This window comes from Podarcis tiliguerta (genome assembly GCF_965153285.1).
Source record: "Podarcis tiliguerta genome assembly, chromosome: 1".
NCBI lineage: Eukaryota > Metazoa > Chordata > Lepidosauria > Squamata > Lacertidae > Podarcis > Podarcis tiliguerta.
The window spans coordinates 61,020,196-61,036,657 of record NC_139534.1 but is presented as its reverse complement, the minus strand read 5'-3'; the positions used below and the strand labels follow the sequence as shown (position 1 = coordinate 61,036,657).

At 53.8% G+C, this 16,462-nt stretch overlaps 1 protein-coding gene across 1 annotated transcript in view; it reads left to right on the top strand.

Moving 5' to 3' along the window:
• MUC6 (mucin 6, oligomeric mucus/gel-forming) overlaps nt 1-16,462 on the top strand; it is a 68,573-nt gene that overhangs the window by 33,856 nt on the left and 18,255 nt on the right. Inside the window, exons 33-55 of the mRNA XM_083454648.1 lie at nt 452-484; nt 2,101-2,148; nt 4,694-5,152; nt 5,423-5,467; nt 5,575-6,024; nt 6,298-6,342; nt 6,450-6,899; nt 7,173-7,217; nt 7,330-7,779; nt 8,050-8,094; nt 8,202-8,651; nt 8,925-8,969; nt 9,082-9,531; nt 9,802-9,846; nt 9,954-10,403; nt 10,674-10,718; nt 10,826-11,275; nt 11,546-11,590; nt 11,698-12,147; nt 12,415-12,459; nt 12,567-13,113; nt 14,164-14,208; nt 15,036-15,080. Coding sequence (XP_083310774.1) covers nt 452-484; nt 2,101-2,148; nt 4,694-5,152; nt 5,423-5,467; nt 5,575-6,024; nt 6,298-6,342; nt 6,450-6,899; nt 7,173-7,217; nt 7,330-7,779; nt 8,050-8,094; nt 8,202-8,651; nt 8,925-8,969; nt 9,082-9,531; nt 9,802-9,846; nt 9,954-10,403; nt 10,674-10,718; nt 10,826-11,275; nt 11,546-11,590; nt 11,698-12,147; nt 12,415-12,459; nt 12,567-13,113; nt 14,164-14,208; nt 15,036-15,080 — 5,182 coding nt within the window. The remainder of the gene's footprint in view (nt 1-451; nt 485-2,100; nt 2,149-4,693; nt 5,153-5,422; nt 5,468-5,574; nt 6,025-6,297; nt 6,343-6,449; nt 6,900-7,172; nt 7,218-7,329; nt 7,780-8,049; nt 8,095-8,201; nt 8,652-8,924; nt 8,970-9,081; nt 9,532-9,801; nt 9,847-9,953; nt 10,404-10,673; nt 10,719-10,825; nt 11,276-11,545; nt 11,591-11,697; nt 12,148-12,414; nt 12,460-12,566; nt 13,114-14,163; nt 14,209-15,035; nt 15,081-16,462) is intronic.

Below are 16,462 nucleotides of genomic sequence, written 5' to 3'. Positions count from 1 at the left end.
TTCTTTGTGTTTCTTGTGACACTAGTTTCACACTGCCAGTTTTATTTCAGATGCATCCTCGGGGAAATGGCACCCAAAAGCTCTGATTCAGGCACAACAAGCAATGTTTTTAAGTGTTGAAAGTTGGGGTGTCAAGAGAAAGGTGTTGCCATTGCTCCACAATAAATGGCCCTAAGTACCCCCTTCCTCCATTCCTAAAGCCAAAGTGAGCTGTTTTACTTCCCTGAAAATGGTTGGAATGTTTCCTCCCCCTGCTTGGCAGTTTACCACTTGGGAATGGTGTGTGTGAATTGAACAAGCAAGAATTCTGATGTTTCCAGAACATTGAACTCTTTGATTAAAAAATAATAATTCTTGACTATATGAATGAAATATACTGGTGTTCTCAAAACTCAGAAGCTCCTCAATTTTATATTCTACATTATGCTCACACTTCTTCTCTTTTCCATAGCTCCAACACGGACCACAGCATCTCCGAAAACAGGTGAATATAAGAGTTTAACACATGCTACTTACAGGTATATAAGTTACACTCTTGTGCACTGAAAGCAACAAGTCCATTTTCCAGTATTGCCCAATGATAACAAAGAACATAAAACACAGGTATGCTGATCCCACAAGTGTGATCAGTGAGGGGAATGAGACTTTCACTGCTGGGTCTATTTTGGATGTGAATGAACATTTGCCACATGCAGTCCTTGTTATTCCTGCACAATTTGGATGGCTATGTATGTTATCATCCATCCTGCAATCAGGATGGAGGGAAATGAGTTGTGTAACAAGTTGTGCATAATTCAGTATGTCCCAACATATTGTTATATGCTACTGTTTCCAAGGTGCCAGAAGCATCTTACATTTAGATTCAGCATACAGATAGGTAGCCGTGTTGGTCTGCCGTAGTCAGAAGTGTGCATGCACACGAAAGCTCATACCAATAACAAACTTAGTTGGTCTCTAAGGTGCTACTGGAAGGAATTTTTTTATTTTGTTTAGATTCAGCAGTCATTATAGTCACAAGAATCACACTTGCCATCTATATTTTCTTTACGTGAGATAGTAACTGAGGCCACAGTCATATCCTTATGTACCATGGAGCAATTCCCAATGAATTCAGTAGCATTTACTGTACTTCTGTGTAGACATGTTCAGGAAGGGACGCGAGTGGTGCTGTGGGTTAAACCACAGAGCCTAGGACTTGCTGATCAGAAGCTCGATGGTTCTGATGGGGTGAGCTCCCGTTGCTCGGTCCCTGCTCTTGCCAACCTAGCAGTTCAAAAGCACGTCAAAGTGCAAGTAGATAAATAGGTACCGCTCTGGCGGGAAGGTAAACGGCGTTTCCGTGTGCTGCTCTGGTTCGCCAGAAGCATCTTTGTCATGCTGGCCACATGACCCGGAAGCTGTACGCCGGCTCCCTCGGCCAGTAAAGCGAGATGAGCGCTGCAACCCCAGAGTCGGTCACGACTGGACCTAATGGTCAGGGGTCCCTTTACCTTTACCTTTAGACATGTTCAGGACTGTTGATAGCTGTTTTATAATTTGAGTTTGAAGTGGAATTGCAAACTATGTTTTTTCCATAAAAGAAGGCACAAGAGGAGGGTGGAGCATATGAGCTCAAGGCCCGTTCACATAACATGTCATGTTACATCTCAACAACCCTATGTTTATAGAAAAGTGATACTAAATCAAAATAAATAAATGGATCACATCTGTCTGTCTTTGCATAGTTGCCAATGGGAAATCTTAAAATACTTAGACATTACCTTCCTCTTGAAGAGGTTTCTGAAATTAGCCGTGGAAAACAAGATGATATTTAAACCAATGAGCCACTTTTGAGGGGTTGTACAATTAAATAGCCAAGATGCCTCATGGTATGCTATCAATAATAAATGTTACCAATATGTTACTCAGAATCCCAATCTCACACATTTAGATTCCATTAACCGCACAATAAAGAAATGGTTTCAGTGCTGTCTCTGTGAATAATAATTATTCAATGAGACCTCGATTAATCATGTATTTTAGTCTCATTAAAATATGAATGCTGTTGTGGATTGTTTGCACTCCTTAATTGAAATGTATTTTCCCACTTCTGCTTTGTAGCTCACCCTCACCCTGTTACAAAACCGCAAGTCAAAGTAACAACAACAGGTCAGTTCTATTATCCGTTTTGGTTTCTTGCTGATTACCTCCAACAGATGGCTATCCAGGCACTGCTTGAAGACATCTGGGAAGCGAGGGCTTATCCTCTCCCCCACCACCTGTAATTGGTTTCCTTGTCTAGCTATTAACAATTTGCTCCCAAAGTTGAACTCGCAAGATGGAGTCTCTGCAGGTGAGTGTTCCCCATGTCTGAAAAATAGTCCAAATGCCTGCCCTGGATGGGGCTATACTCCCTCAGGAGGAGCAAGTACACAATTTTAGGGGTGCTTCTGGATCCAACTTCGTCACTGGTGGCCTAGTTGGCTGTGAGTGCCTTTTATCAGCTTCAGATGGCTACAACCCTTTCTGAACCTGGATAGATGGAACACAGCATCTCAGGAGTGGATACATTTGAGATAGGGTTACTTCCCTAGGGGCTTCCCTTGTACTTTATCCAGAAAGCACAGCTGGTGCTGAATGGTGAAGCTTGATAGCTGTCAGGAGCGAGACCCTGTCAACATATTATGCTCCTATGAAGAGATCTGCACGGGCTGTTGATTTGCTACCAGGTCAAGATATTATTAATACAATGGTACCTCGGGTTAAGTACTTAATTCGTTCCAGAAGTCCGTTCTTAACCTGAAACTGTTCTTAACCTGAAGCACCACTTTAGCTAATCGGGCCTCCCGCTGCTGCCGCACCGCCGGAGCACAATTTCTGTTCTCATCCTGAAGAAAGTTCTTAACCTGAGGTACTATTTCTGGGTTAGCAGAGTCTGTAACCTGAAGCGTATGTAACCTGAAGCGTATGCAACCCAAGGTACTACTGTAGTGTATAAAAACCTCAGGAACTTTGGACTAGACTAGTTTACTTAAAGGATTGCCTTAGCCCATATGGCCCATTTGACGAATTTGATCTGTCAAAATGATGGTTTTACAAGTGCCACCTAATACTTCCTTTCAGCTTGCGATGAATCAATCCTTCATTGTGGTAGCACATATTCTCTGGAACTCCCTGCCCACTAATATTATTGTGCTGTACTGTTTTCTGTACCTGTTTAAAATATATTTGTTTAGGAAAGCCTAAAAAGACATACAGGATGATAATCAGCTAAAGTAATCAGCTAACGAGGAGTCAAAATGAAATTTACAGACCTAACGTAGCCATGCTTATTAATTGCAGTAACTCTGCCCTGAGTAAACCTTAGTTGAATAACACCCCCCCAATTAACTTGTAACTTTATTTCATATATTCATTTAAGCCAGCTGATTTTATATTTTGAGAATATCTATGACCATTTGTTTTTAATGTTTGATTCTATTAGTATTAAAAGCAGTATTTTACATTGTTCAATATAAACTCCATGGAGGTTTTTATTGATTTAAAGGTGAATAATTTTAAATAATTAATTAAAACATGGTCCCAAAGAAACACTATATAAGCCTCATAACCCTAATTAAAACTTGCTGGTTCTCTGCAACATAAAACAACAGCTCCATCTAGGAAGCAGGCTGAGATCCTACCTGCCTGCAGACTGTCTCGCCAGAGTGGCACATGCTCTGGTTATCTCCCACTTGGACTACTGCAATGATGAGCTCTATGTGGGGCTACCTTTGAAGGTGACTCGGAAACTAAACTAATCCAAAATGTGACAGCTAGACTGGTGACTGGGAGTGGCTGCCAGGAACATATAACACCAGTCCTAAAAGATCTTCACTGGCTCCCAGTACATTTCCGAGCACAATTAAAAGTGTTGGTGCTGACCTTTATAGCCCTAAACGGTTTCGGCCCAGTATACCTGAAGGAGTGTTTCCACCCCGATTGTTCAGCCCGGACACTGAGATCCAGCTCAGAGGACCCTCTGGCAGTTCCCTCACTATGAGAAGCAAGGTTAAAGGGAACCAGGCAGAGGGCCTTCTCGGTAGTGGCGCCTGCCCTGTGGAACGCCCTCCTATCAGGAAATAAGTCAAGGAAATAAGCAACATTCTGATGTTTAGAAGACATAAGAAGGCAACCCTGCACCAGGAAATTTTTAATGTCTAATGTTTTACCATTTTTTATGCGCTTCAAGCTACCCAGATTAGATGGGGAAACCCAGCCCAGTGTGCAGGGTATAAACAATAAAATTATTATTTTGTTATTAACATAAGCAGAGAAAGCAAAACTTATCCAGTATGTCTGTTACCAAGGCAAAGCAAAAACAAACAGTTGAAAAAATATACCTTAAAATAATGAATGCCAGCGCAGAATAATCCAAATTACAAATAGAAACAATAGAGAAAAACTGAATACATGAAACATCAAAAAGAAAAAATAACAATAAAGTTTACCAATACTCACTGAGCTATAGTGCTTTCACTTTCAGGAGCATATCCTCAAATCAAATAGGTTATTACAGGATTTAAGAGAAATTGCTTTGAAAATAAACCCATGTCGTGTTAGAATGCTATATAAGATGGATTCAACTAAGTTTTCTAACAGTAGACACAGTTAAGTAAATGAACCTGGGTTGATCAGGTTACCACATTATTTCATGGAATCTCTTATCCTGCAGAGAGTGCGCCAACAAAAGCAACAAGCACCAGCAGCACAACATTAACTTTGTCAAAGGCAACATCGCCCATAAATACAAAGAGCACAGAATCAACGACGCTAAGACATACAACACACACAACAATGATTACGACTCCACAGAAAACTATGTCAACAGCAAGCACTTCTGTACCAACAACTTCCAGAACTACAGCATTAACACAAACGGCAACAACAAGGAGACCACAGACCCCAATCTCCACAGCGACTACTGAATCCACTGTAACAAGCAAACACACTCCAACAACCACAACAGCACCAATGCCTTCCAAAACAGCGGTTACTTCAATCCCCTTAACGAAAACGAGCACTCCAGTACCCACTGCCACAACTCTCACGACTGCTCCCCCGACCAGCACAGAAACGCCCAGCACTCCGGCCACCACAACTCCTGCAACCACCACCGTCCCAGTTACCACGGGTAAGTCTCCTTGGTCGCTCTGCAGCAGCAGCAGCTTACAAGTCTTTCAGGAGCCCTCTCTTGCCAAAGGGGCAGAGGGATTCCCACCTCCAGGTCCCACGTAAGCCAGCCCTCCAAAAAGGCCGAGACTCGTCTGGCTGAGTCATCCGGGAACCTGTTCCTCATGTCCTCGTGTGGCGCCCTCGGCAACCCAAAATCCCAGCCGTGACGGGAGCCCGCCTTTTCCCTCTCCCACCGCCACCTATGTGACTTTGCTCTTTTGTGTTCCAGAAACACCAAAAACCACCACTTCTGTTCCACCACCGGTGCCTACAGGTAAGGGCGCTGAGCGTGCCGAAGGAGCTCTGCTTCTCTCCTTCTCTCCTTCCCCCGTTCCCACGTGTGGTCGGCCCCCTTTCACTTGCTTGCTTTCTCCTTTGCAGTCACCACACCTTCGACAACCAGACCGCCAAGCAGCACGCCGAAAACCACGCCAACCACCTCTCCCTCCACCACATCCAGAACCACTGCATCAACTCAGACGGCAACCACCAACACGCCAAAGACCACTGCAACAGCCTCCACACCATCCACCTCTACGCATCACCCCAAAATCCTAACCACCACAACCCCCTCCACCACCACAGAATCCACTGCGACTAGCACACCAACCCCGACAACCACAACAGCACCCCTGCCCCCCTCCACACCGTCTCCTCCGACGCCGTCCACCACAACCACCACCACCTCGCCCACAACCGTTACCTCCACTTCCACCAGCACTCCAGTACCCACTGCCACAACTCTCACGACTGCTCCCCCGACCAGCACAGAAACGCCCAGCACTCCGGCCACCACAACTCCTGCAACCACCACCGTCCCAGTTACCACGGGTAAGTCTCCTTGGTCGCTCTGCTGCAGCAGCAGCAGCTTACAAGTCTTTCAGGAGCCCTCTCTTGCCAAAGGGGCAGAGGGATTCCCACCTCCAGGTCCCACGTAAGCCAGCCCTCCAAAAAGGCCGAGACTCGTCTGGCTGAGTCATCCAGGAACCTGTTCCTCATGTCCTCGTGTGGCGCCCTGGGCAACCCAAAATCCCAGCCGTGACGGGAGCCCGCCTTTTCCCTCTCCCACCGCCACCTATGTGACTTTGCTCTTTTGTGTTCCAGAAACACCAAAAACCACCACTTCTGTTCCACCACCGGTGCCTACAGGTAAGGGCGCTGAGCGTGCCGAAGGAGCTCTGCTTCTCTCCTTCTCTCCTTCCCCCGTTCCCACGTGTGGTCGGCCCCCTTTCACTTGCTTTCTTTCTCCTTTGCAGTCACCACACCTTCGACAACCAGACCGCCAAGCAGCACGCCGAAAACCACGCCAACCACCTCTCCCTCCACCACATCCAGAACCACTGCATCAACTCAGACGGCAACCACCAACACGCCAAAGACCACTGCAACAGCCTCCACACCATCCACCTCTACGCATCACCCCAAAATCCTAACCACCACAACCCCCTCCACCACCACAGAATCCACTGCGACTAGCACACCAACCCCGACAACCACAACAGCACCCCTGCCCCCCTCCACACCGTCTCCTCCGACGCCGTCCACCACAACCACCACCACCTCGCCCACAACCGTTACCTCCACTTCCACCAGCACTCCAGTACCCACTGCCACAACTCTCACGACTGCTCCCCCGACCAGCACAGAAACGCCCAGCACTCCGGCCACCACAACTCCTGCAACCACCACCGTCCCAGTTACCACGGGTAAGTCTCCTTGGTCGCTCTGCAGCAGCAGCAGCAGCTTACAAGTCTTTCAGGAGCCCTCTCTTGCCAAAGGGGCAGAGGGATTCCCACCTCCAGGTCCCACGTAAGCCAGCCCTCCAAAAAGGCCGAGACTCGTCTGGCTGAGTCATCCGGGAACCTGTTCCTCATGTCCTCGTGTGGCGCCCTGGGCAACCCAAAATCCCAGCCGTGACGGGAGCCCGCCTTTTCCCTCTCCCACCGCCACCTATGTGACTTTGCTCTTTTGTGTTCCAGAAACACCAAAAACCACCACTTCTGTTCCACCACCGGTGCCTACAGGTAAGGGCGCTGAGCGTGCCGAAGGAGCTCTGCTTCTCTCCTTCTCTCCTCTCCTTCCTCCGTTCCCACGTGTGGTCGGCCCCCTTTCACTTGCTTTCTTTCTCCTTCGCAGTCACCACACCTTCGACAACCAGACCGCCAAGCAGCACGCCGAAAACCACGCCAACCACCTCTCCCTCCACCACATCCAGAACCACTGCATCAACTCAGACGGCAACCACCAACACGCCAAAGACCACTGCAACAGCCTCCACACCATCCACCTCTACGCATCACCCCAAAATCCTAACCACCACAACCCCCTCCACCACCACAGAATCCACTGCGACTAGCACACCAACCCCGACAACCACAACAGCACCCCTGCCCCCCTCCACACCGTCTCCTCCGACGCCGTCCACCACAACCACCACCACCTCGCCCACAACCGTTACCTCCACTTCCACCAGCACTCCAGTACCCACTGCCACAACTCTCACGACTGCTCCCCCGACCAGCACAGAAACGCCCAGCACTCCGGCCACCACAACTCCTGCAACCACCACCGTCCCAGTTACCACGGGTAAGTCTCCTTGGTCGCTCTGCAGCAGCAGCAGCTTACAAGTCTTTCAGGAGCCCTCTCTTGCCAAAGGGGCAGAGGGATTCCCACCTCCAGGTCCCACGTAAGCCAGCCCTCCAAAAAGGCCGAGACTCGTCTGGCTGAGTCATCCGGGAACCTGTTCCTCATGTCCTCGTGTGGCGCCCTGGGCAACCCAAAATCCCAGCCGTGACGGGAGCCCGCCTTTTCCCTCTCCCACCGCCACCTATGTGACTTTGCTCTTTTGTGTTCCAGAAACACCAAAAACCACCACTTCTGTTCCACCACCGGTGCCTACAGGTAAGGGCGCTGAGCGTGCCGAAGGAGCTCTGCTTCTCTCCTTCTCTCCTTCCCCCGTTCCCACGTGTGGTCGGCCCCCTTTCACTTGCTTTCTTTCTCCTTTGCAGTCACCACACCTTCGACAACCAGACCGCCAAGCAGCACGCCGAAAACCACGCCAACCACCTCTCCCTCCACCACATCCAGAACCACTGCATCAACTCAGACGGCAACCACCAACACGCCAAAGACCACTGCAACAGCCTCCACACCATCCACCTCTACGCATCACCCCAAAATCCTAACCACCACAACCCCCTCCACCACCACAGAATCCACTGCGACTAGCACACCAACCCCGACAACCACAACAGCACCCCTGCCCCCCTCCACACCGTCTCCTCCGACGCCGTCCACCACAACCACCACCACCTCGCCCACAACCGTTACCTCCACTTCCACCAGCACTCCAGTACCCACTGCCACAACTCTCACGACTGCTCCCCCGACCAGCACAGAAACGCCCAGCACTCCGGCCACCACAACTCCTGCAACCACCACCGTCCCAGTTACCACGGGTAAGTCTCCTTGGTCGCTCTGCAGCAGCAGCAGCAGCTTACAAGTCTTTCAGGAGCCCTCTCTTGCCAAAGGGGCAGAGGGATTCCCACCTCCAGGTCCCACGTAAGCCAGCCCTCCAAAAAGGCCGAGACTCGTCTGGCTGAGTCATCCGGGAACCTGTTCCTCATGTCCTCGTGTGGCGCCCTGGGCAACCCAAAATCCCAGCCGTGACGGGAGCCCGCCTTTTCCCTCTCCCACCGCCACCTATGTGACTTTGCTCTTTTGTGTTCCAGAAACACCAAAAACCACCACTTCTGTTCCACCACCGGTGCCTACAGGTAAGGGCGCTGAGCGTGCCGAAGGAGCTCTGCTTCTCTCCTTCTCTCCTCTCCTTCCTCCGTTCCCACGTGTGGTCGGCCCCCTTTCACTTGCTTTCTTTCTCCTTCGCAGTCACCACACCTTCGACAACCAGACCGCCAAGCAGCACGCCGAAAACCACGCCAACCACCTCTCCCTCCACCACATCCAGAACCACTGCATCAACTCAGACGGCAACCACCAACACGCCAAAGACCACTGCAACAGCCTCCACACCATCCACCTCTACGCATCACCCCAAAATCCTAACCACCACAACCCCCTCCACCACCACAGAATCCACTGCGACTAGCACACCAACCCCGACAACCACAACAGCACCCCTGCCCCCCTCCACACCGTCTCCTCCGACGCCGTCCACCACAACCACCACCACCTCGCCCACAACCGTTACCTCCACTTCCACCAGCACTCCAGTACCCACTGCCACAACTCTCACGACTGCTCCCCCGACCAGCACAGAAACGCCCAGCACTCCGGCCACCACAACTCCTGCAACCACCACCGTCCCAGTTACCACGGGTAAGTCTCCTTGGTCGCTCTGCAGCAGCAGCAGCTTACAAGTCTTTCAGGAGCCCTCTCTTGCCAAAGGGGCAGAGGGATTCCCACCTCCAGGTCCCACGTAAGCCAGCCCTCCAAAAAGGCCGAGACTCGTCTGGCTGAGTCATCCGGGAACCTGTTCCTCATGTCCTCGTGTGGCGCCCTGGGCAACCCAAAATCCCAGCCGTGACGGGAGCCCGCCTTTTCCCTCTCCCACCGCCACCTATGTGACTTTGCTCTTTTGTGTTCCAGAAACACCAAAAACCACCACTTCTGTTCCACCACCGGTGCCTACAGGTAAGGGCGCTGAGCGTGCCGAAGGAGCTCTGCTTCTCTCCTTCTCTCCTTCCCCCGTTCCCACGTGTGGTCGGCCCCCTTTCACTTGCTTTCTTTCTCCTTTGCAGTCACCACACCTTCGACAACCAGACCGCCAAGCAGCACGCCGAAAACCACGCCAACCACCTCTCCCTCCACCACATCCAGAACCACTGCATCAACTCAGACGGCAACCACCAACACGCCAAAGACCACTGCAACAGCCTCCACACCATCCACCTCTACGCATCACCCCAAAATCCTAACCACCACAACCCCCTCCACCACCACAGAATCCACTGCGACTAGCACACCAACCCCGACAACCACAACAGCACCCGTGCCCCCCTCCACACCGTCTCCTCCGACGCCGTCCACCACAACCACCACCACCTTGCCCACAACCGTTACCTCCACTTCCACCAGCACTCCAGTACCCACTGCCACAACTCTCACGACTGCTCCCCCGACCAGCACAGAAACGCCCAGCACTCCGGCCACCACAACTCCTGCAACCACCACCGTCCCAGTTACCACGGGTAAGTCTCCTTGGTCGCTCTGCAGCAGCAGCAGCTTACAAGTCTTTCAGGAGCCCTCTCTTGCCAAAGGGGCAGAGGGATTCCCACCTCCAGGTCCCACGTAAGCCAGCCCTCCAAAAAGGCCGAGACTCGTCTGGCTGAGTCATCCGGGAACCTGTTCCTCATGTCCTCGTGTGGCGCCCTGGGCAACCCAAAATCCCAGCCGTGACGGGAGCCCGCCTTTTCCCTCTCCCACCGCCACCTATGTGACTTTGCTCTTTTGTGTTCCAGAAACACCAAAAACCACCACTTCTGTTCCACCACCGGTGCCTACAGGTAAGGGCGCTGAGCGTGCCGAAGGAGCTCTGCTTCTCTCCTTCTCTCCTTCCCCCGTTCCCACGTGTGGTCGGCCCCCTTTCACTTGCTTGCTTTCTCCTTTGCAGTCACCACACCTTCGACAACCAGACCGCCAAGCAGCACGCCGAAAACCACGCCAACCACCTCTCCCTCCACCACATCCAGAACCACTGCATCAACTCAGACGGCAACCACCAACACGCCAAAGACCACTGCAACAGCCTCCACACCATCCACCTCTACGCATCACCCCAAAATCCTAACCACCACAACCCCCTCCACCACCACAGAATCCACTGCGACTAGCACACCAACCCCGACAACCACAACAGCACCCCTGCCCCCCTCCACACCGTCTCCTCCGACGCCGTCCACCACAACCACCACCACCTCGCCCACAACCGTTACCTCCACTTCCACCAGCACTCCAGTACCCACTGCCACAACTCTCACGACTGCTCCCCCGACCAGCACAGAAACGCCCAGCACTCCGGCCACCACAACTCCTGCAACCACCACCGTCCCAGTTACCACGGGTAAGTCTCCTTGGTCGCTCTGCAGCAGCAGCAGCTTACAAGTCTTTCAGGAGCCCTCTCTTGCCAAAGGGGCAGAGGGATTCCCACCTCCAGGTCCCACGTAAGCCAGCCCTCCAAAAAGGCCGAGACTCGTCTGGCTGAGTCATCCGGGAACCTGTTCCTCATGTCCTCGTGTGGCGCCCTGGGCAACCCAAAATCCCAGCCGTGACGGGAACCCGCCTTTTCCCTCTCCCACCGCCACCTATGTGACTTTGCTCTTTTGTGTTCCAGAAACACCAAAAACCACCACTTCTGTTCCACCACCGGTGCCTACAGGTAAGGGCGCTGAGCGTGCCGAAGGAGCTCTGCTTCTCTCCTTCTCTCCTTCCCCCGTTCCCACGTGTGGTCGGCCCCCTTTCACTTGCTTTCTTTCTCCTTTGCAGTCACCACACCTTCGACAACCAGACCGCCAAGCAGCACGCCGAAAACCACGCCAACCACCTCTCCCTCCACCACATCCAGAACCACTGCATCAACTCAGACGGCAACCACCAACACGCCAAAGACCACTGCAACAGCCTCCACACCATCCACCTCTACGCATCACCCCAAAATCCTAACCACCACAACCCCCTCCACCACCACAGAATCCACTGCGACTAGCACACCAACCCCGACAACCACAACAGCACCCCTGCCCCCCTCCACACCGTCTCCTCCGACGCCGTCCACCACAACCACCACCACCTCGCCCACAACCGTTACCTCCACTTCCACCAGCACTCCAGTACCCACTGCCACAACTCTCACGACTGCTCCCCCGACCAGCACAGAAACGCCCAGCACTCCGGCCACCACAACTCCTGCAACCACCACCGTCCCAGTTACCACGGGTAAGTCTCCTTGGTCGCTCTGCAGCAGCAGCTTACAAGTCTTTCAGGAGCCCTCTCTTGCCAAAGGGGCAGAGGGATCCCCACCTCCAGGTCCCACGTAAGCCAGCCCTCCAAAAACGCCGAGACTCGTCTGGCTGAGTCATCCGGGAACCTGTTCCTCAGGTCCTCGTGTGGCGCCCTGGGCAACCCAAAATCCCAGCCGTGACGGGAGCCCGCCTTTTCCCTCTCCCACCGCCACCTATGTGACTTTGCTCTTTTGTGTTCCAGAAACACCAAAAACCACCACTTCTGTTCCACCACCGGTGCCTACAGGTAAGGGCGCTGAGCGTGCCGAAGGAGCTCTGCTTCTCTCCTTCTCTCCTTCCCCCGTTCCCACGTGTGGTCGGCCCCCTTTCACTTGCTTGCTTTCTCCTTTGCAGTCACCACACCTTCGACAACCAGACCGCCAAGCAGCACGCCGAAAACCACGCCAACCACCTCTCCCTCCACCACATCCAGAACCACTGCATCAACTCAGACGGCAACCACCAACACGCCAAAGACCACTGCAACAGCCTCCACACCATCCACCTCTACGCATCACCCCAAAATCCTAACCACCACAACCCCCTCCACCACCACAGAATCCACTGCGACTAGCACACCAACCCCGACAACCACAACAGCACCCCTGCCCCCCTCCACACCGTCTCCTCCAACGCCGTCCACCACAACCACCACCACCTCGCCCACAACCGTTACCTCCACTTCCACCAGCACTCCAGTACCCACTGCCACAACTCTCACGACTGCTCCCCCGACCAGCACAGAAACGCCCAGCACTCCGGCCACCACAACTCCTGCAACCACCACCGTCCCAGTTACCACGGGTAAGTCTCCTTGGTCGCTCTGCAGCAGCAGCTTACAAGTCTTTCAGGAGCCCTCTCTTGCCAAAGGGGCAGAGGGATTCCCACCTCCAGGTCCCACGTAAGCCAGCCCTCCAAAAACGGCGAGACTCGTCTGGCTGAGTCATCCGGGAACCTGTTCCTCAGGTCCTCGTGTGGCGCCCTGGGCAACCCAAAATCCCAGCCGTGACGGGAGCCCGCCTTTTCCCTCTCCCACCGCCACCTATGTGACTTTGCTCTTTTGTGTTCCAGAAACACCAAAAACCACCACTTCTGTTCCACCACCGGTGCCTACAGGTAAGCGCGCTGAGCGTGCCGAAGGAGCTCTGCTTCTCTCCTTCTCTCCTTCTCTCCTTCCTCCGTTCCCACGTGTGGTCGGCCCCCTTTCACTTGCTTTCTTTCTCCTTCGCAGTCACCACACCTTCGACAACCAGACCGCCAAGCAGCACGCCGAAAACCACGCCAACCACCTCTCCCTCCACCACATCCAGAACCACTGCATCAACTCAGACGGCAACCACCAACACGCCAAAGACCACTGCAACAGCCTCCACACCATCCACCTCTACGCATCACCCCAAAATCCTAACCACCACAACCCCCTCCACCACCACAGAATCCACTGCGACTAGCACCCCAACCCCGACAACCACAACAGCACCCGTGCCCCCCTCCACACCGTCTCCTCCGACGCCGTCCACCACAACCACCACCACCTCGCCCACAACCGTTACCTCCACTTCCACCAGCACTCCAGTACCCACTGCCACAACTCTCACGACTGCTCCCCCGACCAGCACAGAAACGCCCAGCACTCCGGCCACCACAACTCCTGCAACCACCACCGTCCCAGTTACCACGGGTAAGTCTCCTTGGTCGCTCTGCAGCAGCAGCAGCTTACAAGTCTTTCAGGAGCCCTCTCTTGCCAAAGGGGCAGAGGGATTCCCACCTCCAGGTCCCACGTAAGCCAGCCCTCCAAAAAGGCCGAGACTCGTCTGGCTGAGTCATCCGGGAACCTGTTCCTCATGTCCTCGTGTGGCGCCCTGGGCAACCCAAAATCCCAGCCGTGACGGGAGCCCGCCTTTTCCCTCTCCCACCGCCACCTATGTGACTTTGCTCTTTTGTGTTCCAGAAACACCAAAAACCACCACTTCTGTTCCACCACCGGTGCCTACAGGTAAGCGCGCTGAGCGTGCCGAAGGAGCTCTGCTTCTCTCCTTCTCTCCTTCCTCCGTTCCCACGTGTGGTCGGCCCCCTTTCACTTGCTTTCTTTCTCCTTCGCAGTCACCACACCTTCGACAACCAGACCGCCAAGCAGCACGCCGAAAACCACGCCAACCACCTCTCCCTCCACCACATCCAGAACCACTGCATCAACTCAGACGGCAACCACCAACACGCCAAAGACCACTGCAACAGCCTCCACACCATCCACCTCTACGCATCACCCCAAAATCCTAACCACCACAACCCCCTCCACCACCACAGAATCCACTGCGACTAGCACCCCAACCCCGACAACCACAACAGCACCCGTGCCCCCCTCCACACCGTCTCCTCCGACGCCGTCCACCACAACCACCACCACCTCGCCCACAACCGTTACCTCCACTTCCACCAGCACTCCAGTACCCACTGCCACAACTCTCACGACTGCTCCCCCGACCAGCACAGAAACGCCCAGCACTCCGGCCACCACAACTCCTGCAACCACCACCGTCCCAGTTACCACGGGTAAGTCTCCTTGGTCGCTCTGCAGCAGCAGCAGCTTACAAGTCTTTCAGGAGCCCTCTCTTGCCAAAGGGGCAGAGGGATTCCCACCTCCAGGTCCCACGTAAGCCAGCCCTCCAAAAAGGCCGAGACTCGTCTGGCTGAGTCATCCGGGAACCTGTTCCTCATGTCCTCGTGTGGCGCCCTGGGCAACCCAAAATCCCAGCCGTGACGGTAGCCCGCCTTTTCCCTCTCCCACCGCCACCTATGTGACTTTGCTCTTTTGTGTTCCAGAAACACCAAAAACCACCACTTCTGTTCCACCACCGGTGCCTACAGGTAAGGGCGCTGAGCATGCCGAAGGAGCTCTGCTTCTCTCCTTCTCTCCTTCCCCCGTTCCCACGTGTGGTCGGCCCCCTTTCACTTGCTTGCTTTCTCCTTTGCAGTCACCACACCTTCGACAACCAGACCGCCAAGCAGCACGCCGAAAACCACGCCAACCACCTCTCCCTCCACCACATCCAGAACCACTGCATCAACTCAGACGGCAACCACCAACACGCCAAAGACCACTGCAACAGCCTCCACACCATCCACCTCTACGCATCACCCCAAAATCCTAACCACCACAACCCCCTCCACCACCACAGAATCCACTGCAACTAGCACACCAACCCCGACAACCACAACAGCACCCCTGCCCCCCTCCACACCGTCTCCTCCGACGCCGTCCACCACAACCACCACCACCTCGCCCACATCCGTTACCTCCACTTCCACCAGCACTCCAGTACCCACTGCCACAACTCTCACGACTGCTCCCCCGACCAGCACAGAAACGCCCAGCACTCCGGCCACCACAACTCCTGCAACCACCACCGTCCCAGTTACCACGGGTAAGTCTCCTTGGTCGCTCTGCAGCAGCAGCAGCTTACAAGTCTTTCAGGAGCCCTCTCTTGCCAAAGGGGCAGAGGGATCCCCACCTCCAGGTCCCACGTAAGCCAGCCCTCCAAAAACGCCGAGACTCGTCTGGCTGAGTCATCCGGGAACCTGTTCCTCAGGTCCTCGTGTGGCGCCCTGGGCAACCCAAAATCCCAGCCGTGACGGGAACCCGCCTTTTCCCTCTCCCACCGCCACCTATGTGACTTTGCTCTTTTGTGTTCCAGAAACACCAAAAACCACCACTTCTGTTCCACCACCGGTGCCTACAGGTAAGGGCGCTGAGCGTGCCGAAGGAGCTCTGCTTCTCTCCTTCTCTCCTTCCCCTGTTCCCACGTGTGGTTGGCCCCCTTTCACTTGCTTTCTTTCTCCTTTGCAGTCACCACACCTTCGACAACCAGACCGCCAAGCAGCACGCCGAAAACCACGCCAACCACCTCTCCCTCCATCACATCCAGAACCACTGCATCAACTCAGACGGCAACCACCAACACGCCAAAGACCACTGCAACAGCCTCCACACCATCCACCTCTACGCATCACCCCAAAATCCTAACCACCACAACCCCCTCCACCACCACAGAATCCACTGCGACTAGCACACCAACCCCGACAACCACAACAGCACCCCTGCCCCCCTCCACACCGTCTCCTCCGACGCCGTCCACCACAACCACCACCACCTCGCCCACAACCGTTACCTCCACTTCCACCAGCACTCCAGTACCCACTGCCACAACTCTCACGACTGCTCCCCCGACCAGCACAGAAACGCCCAGCAC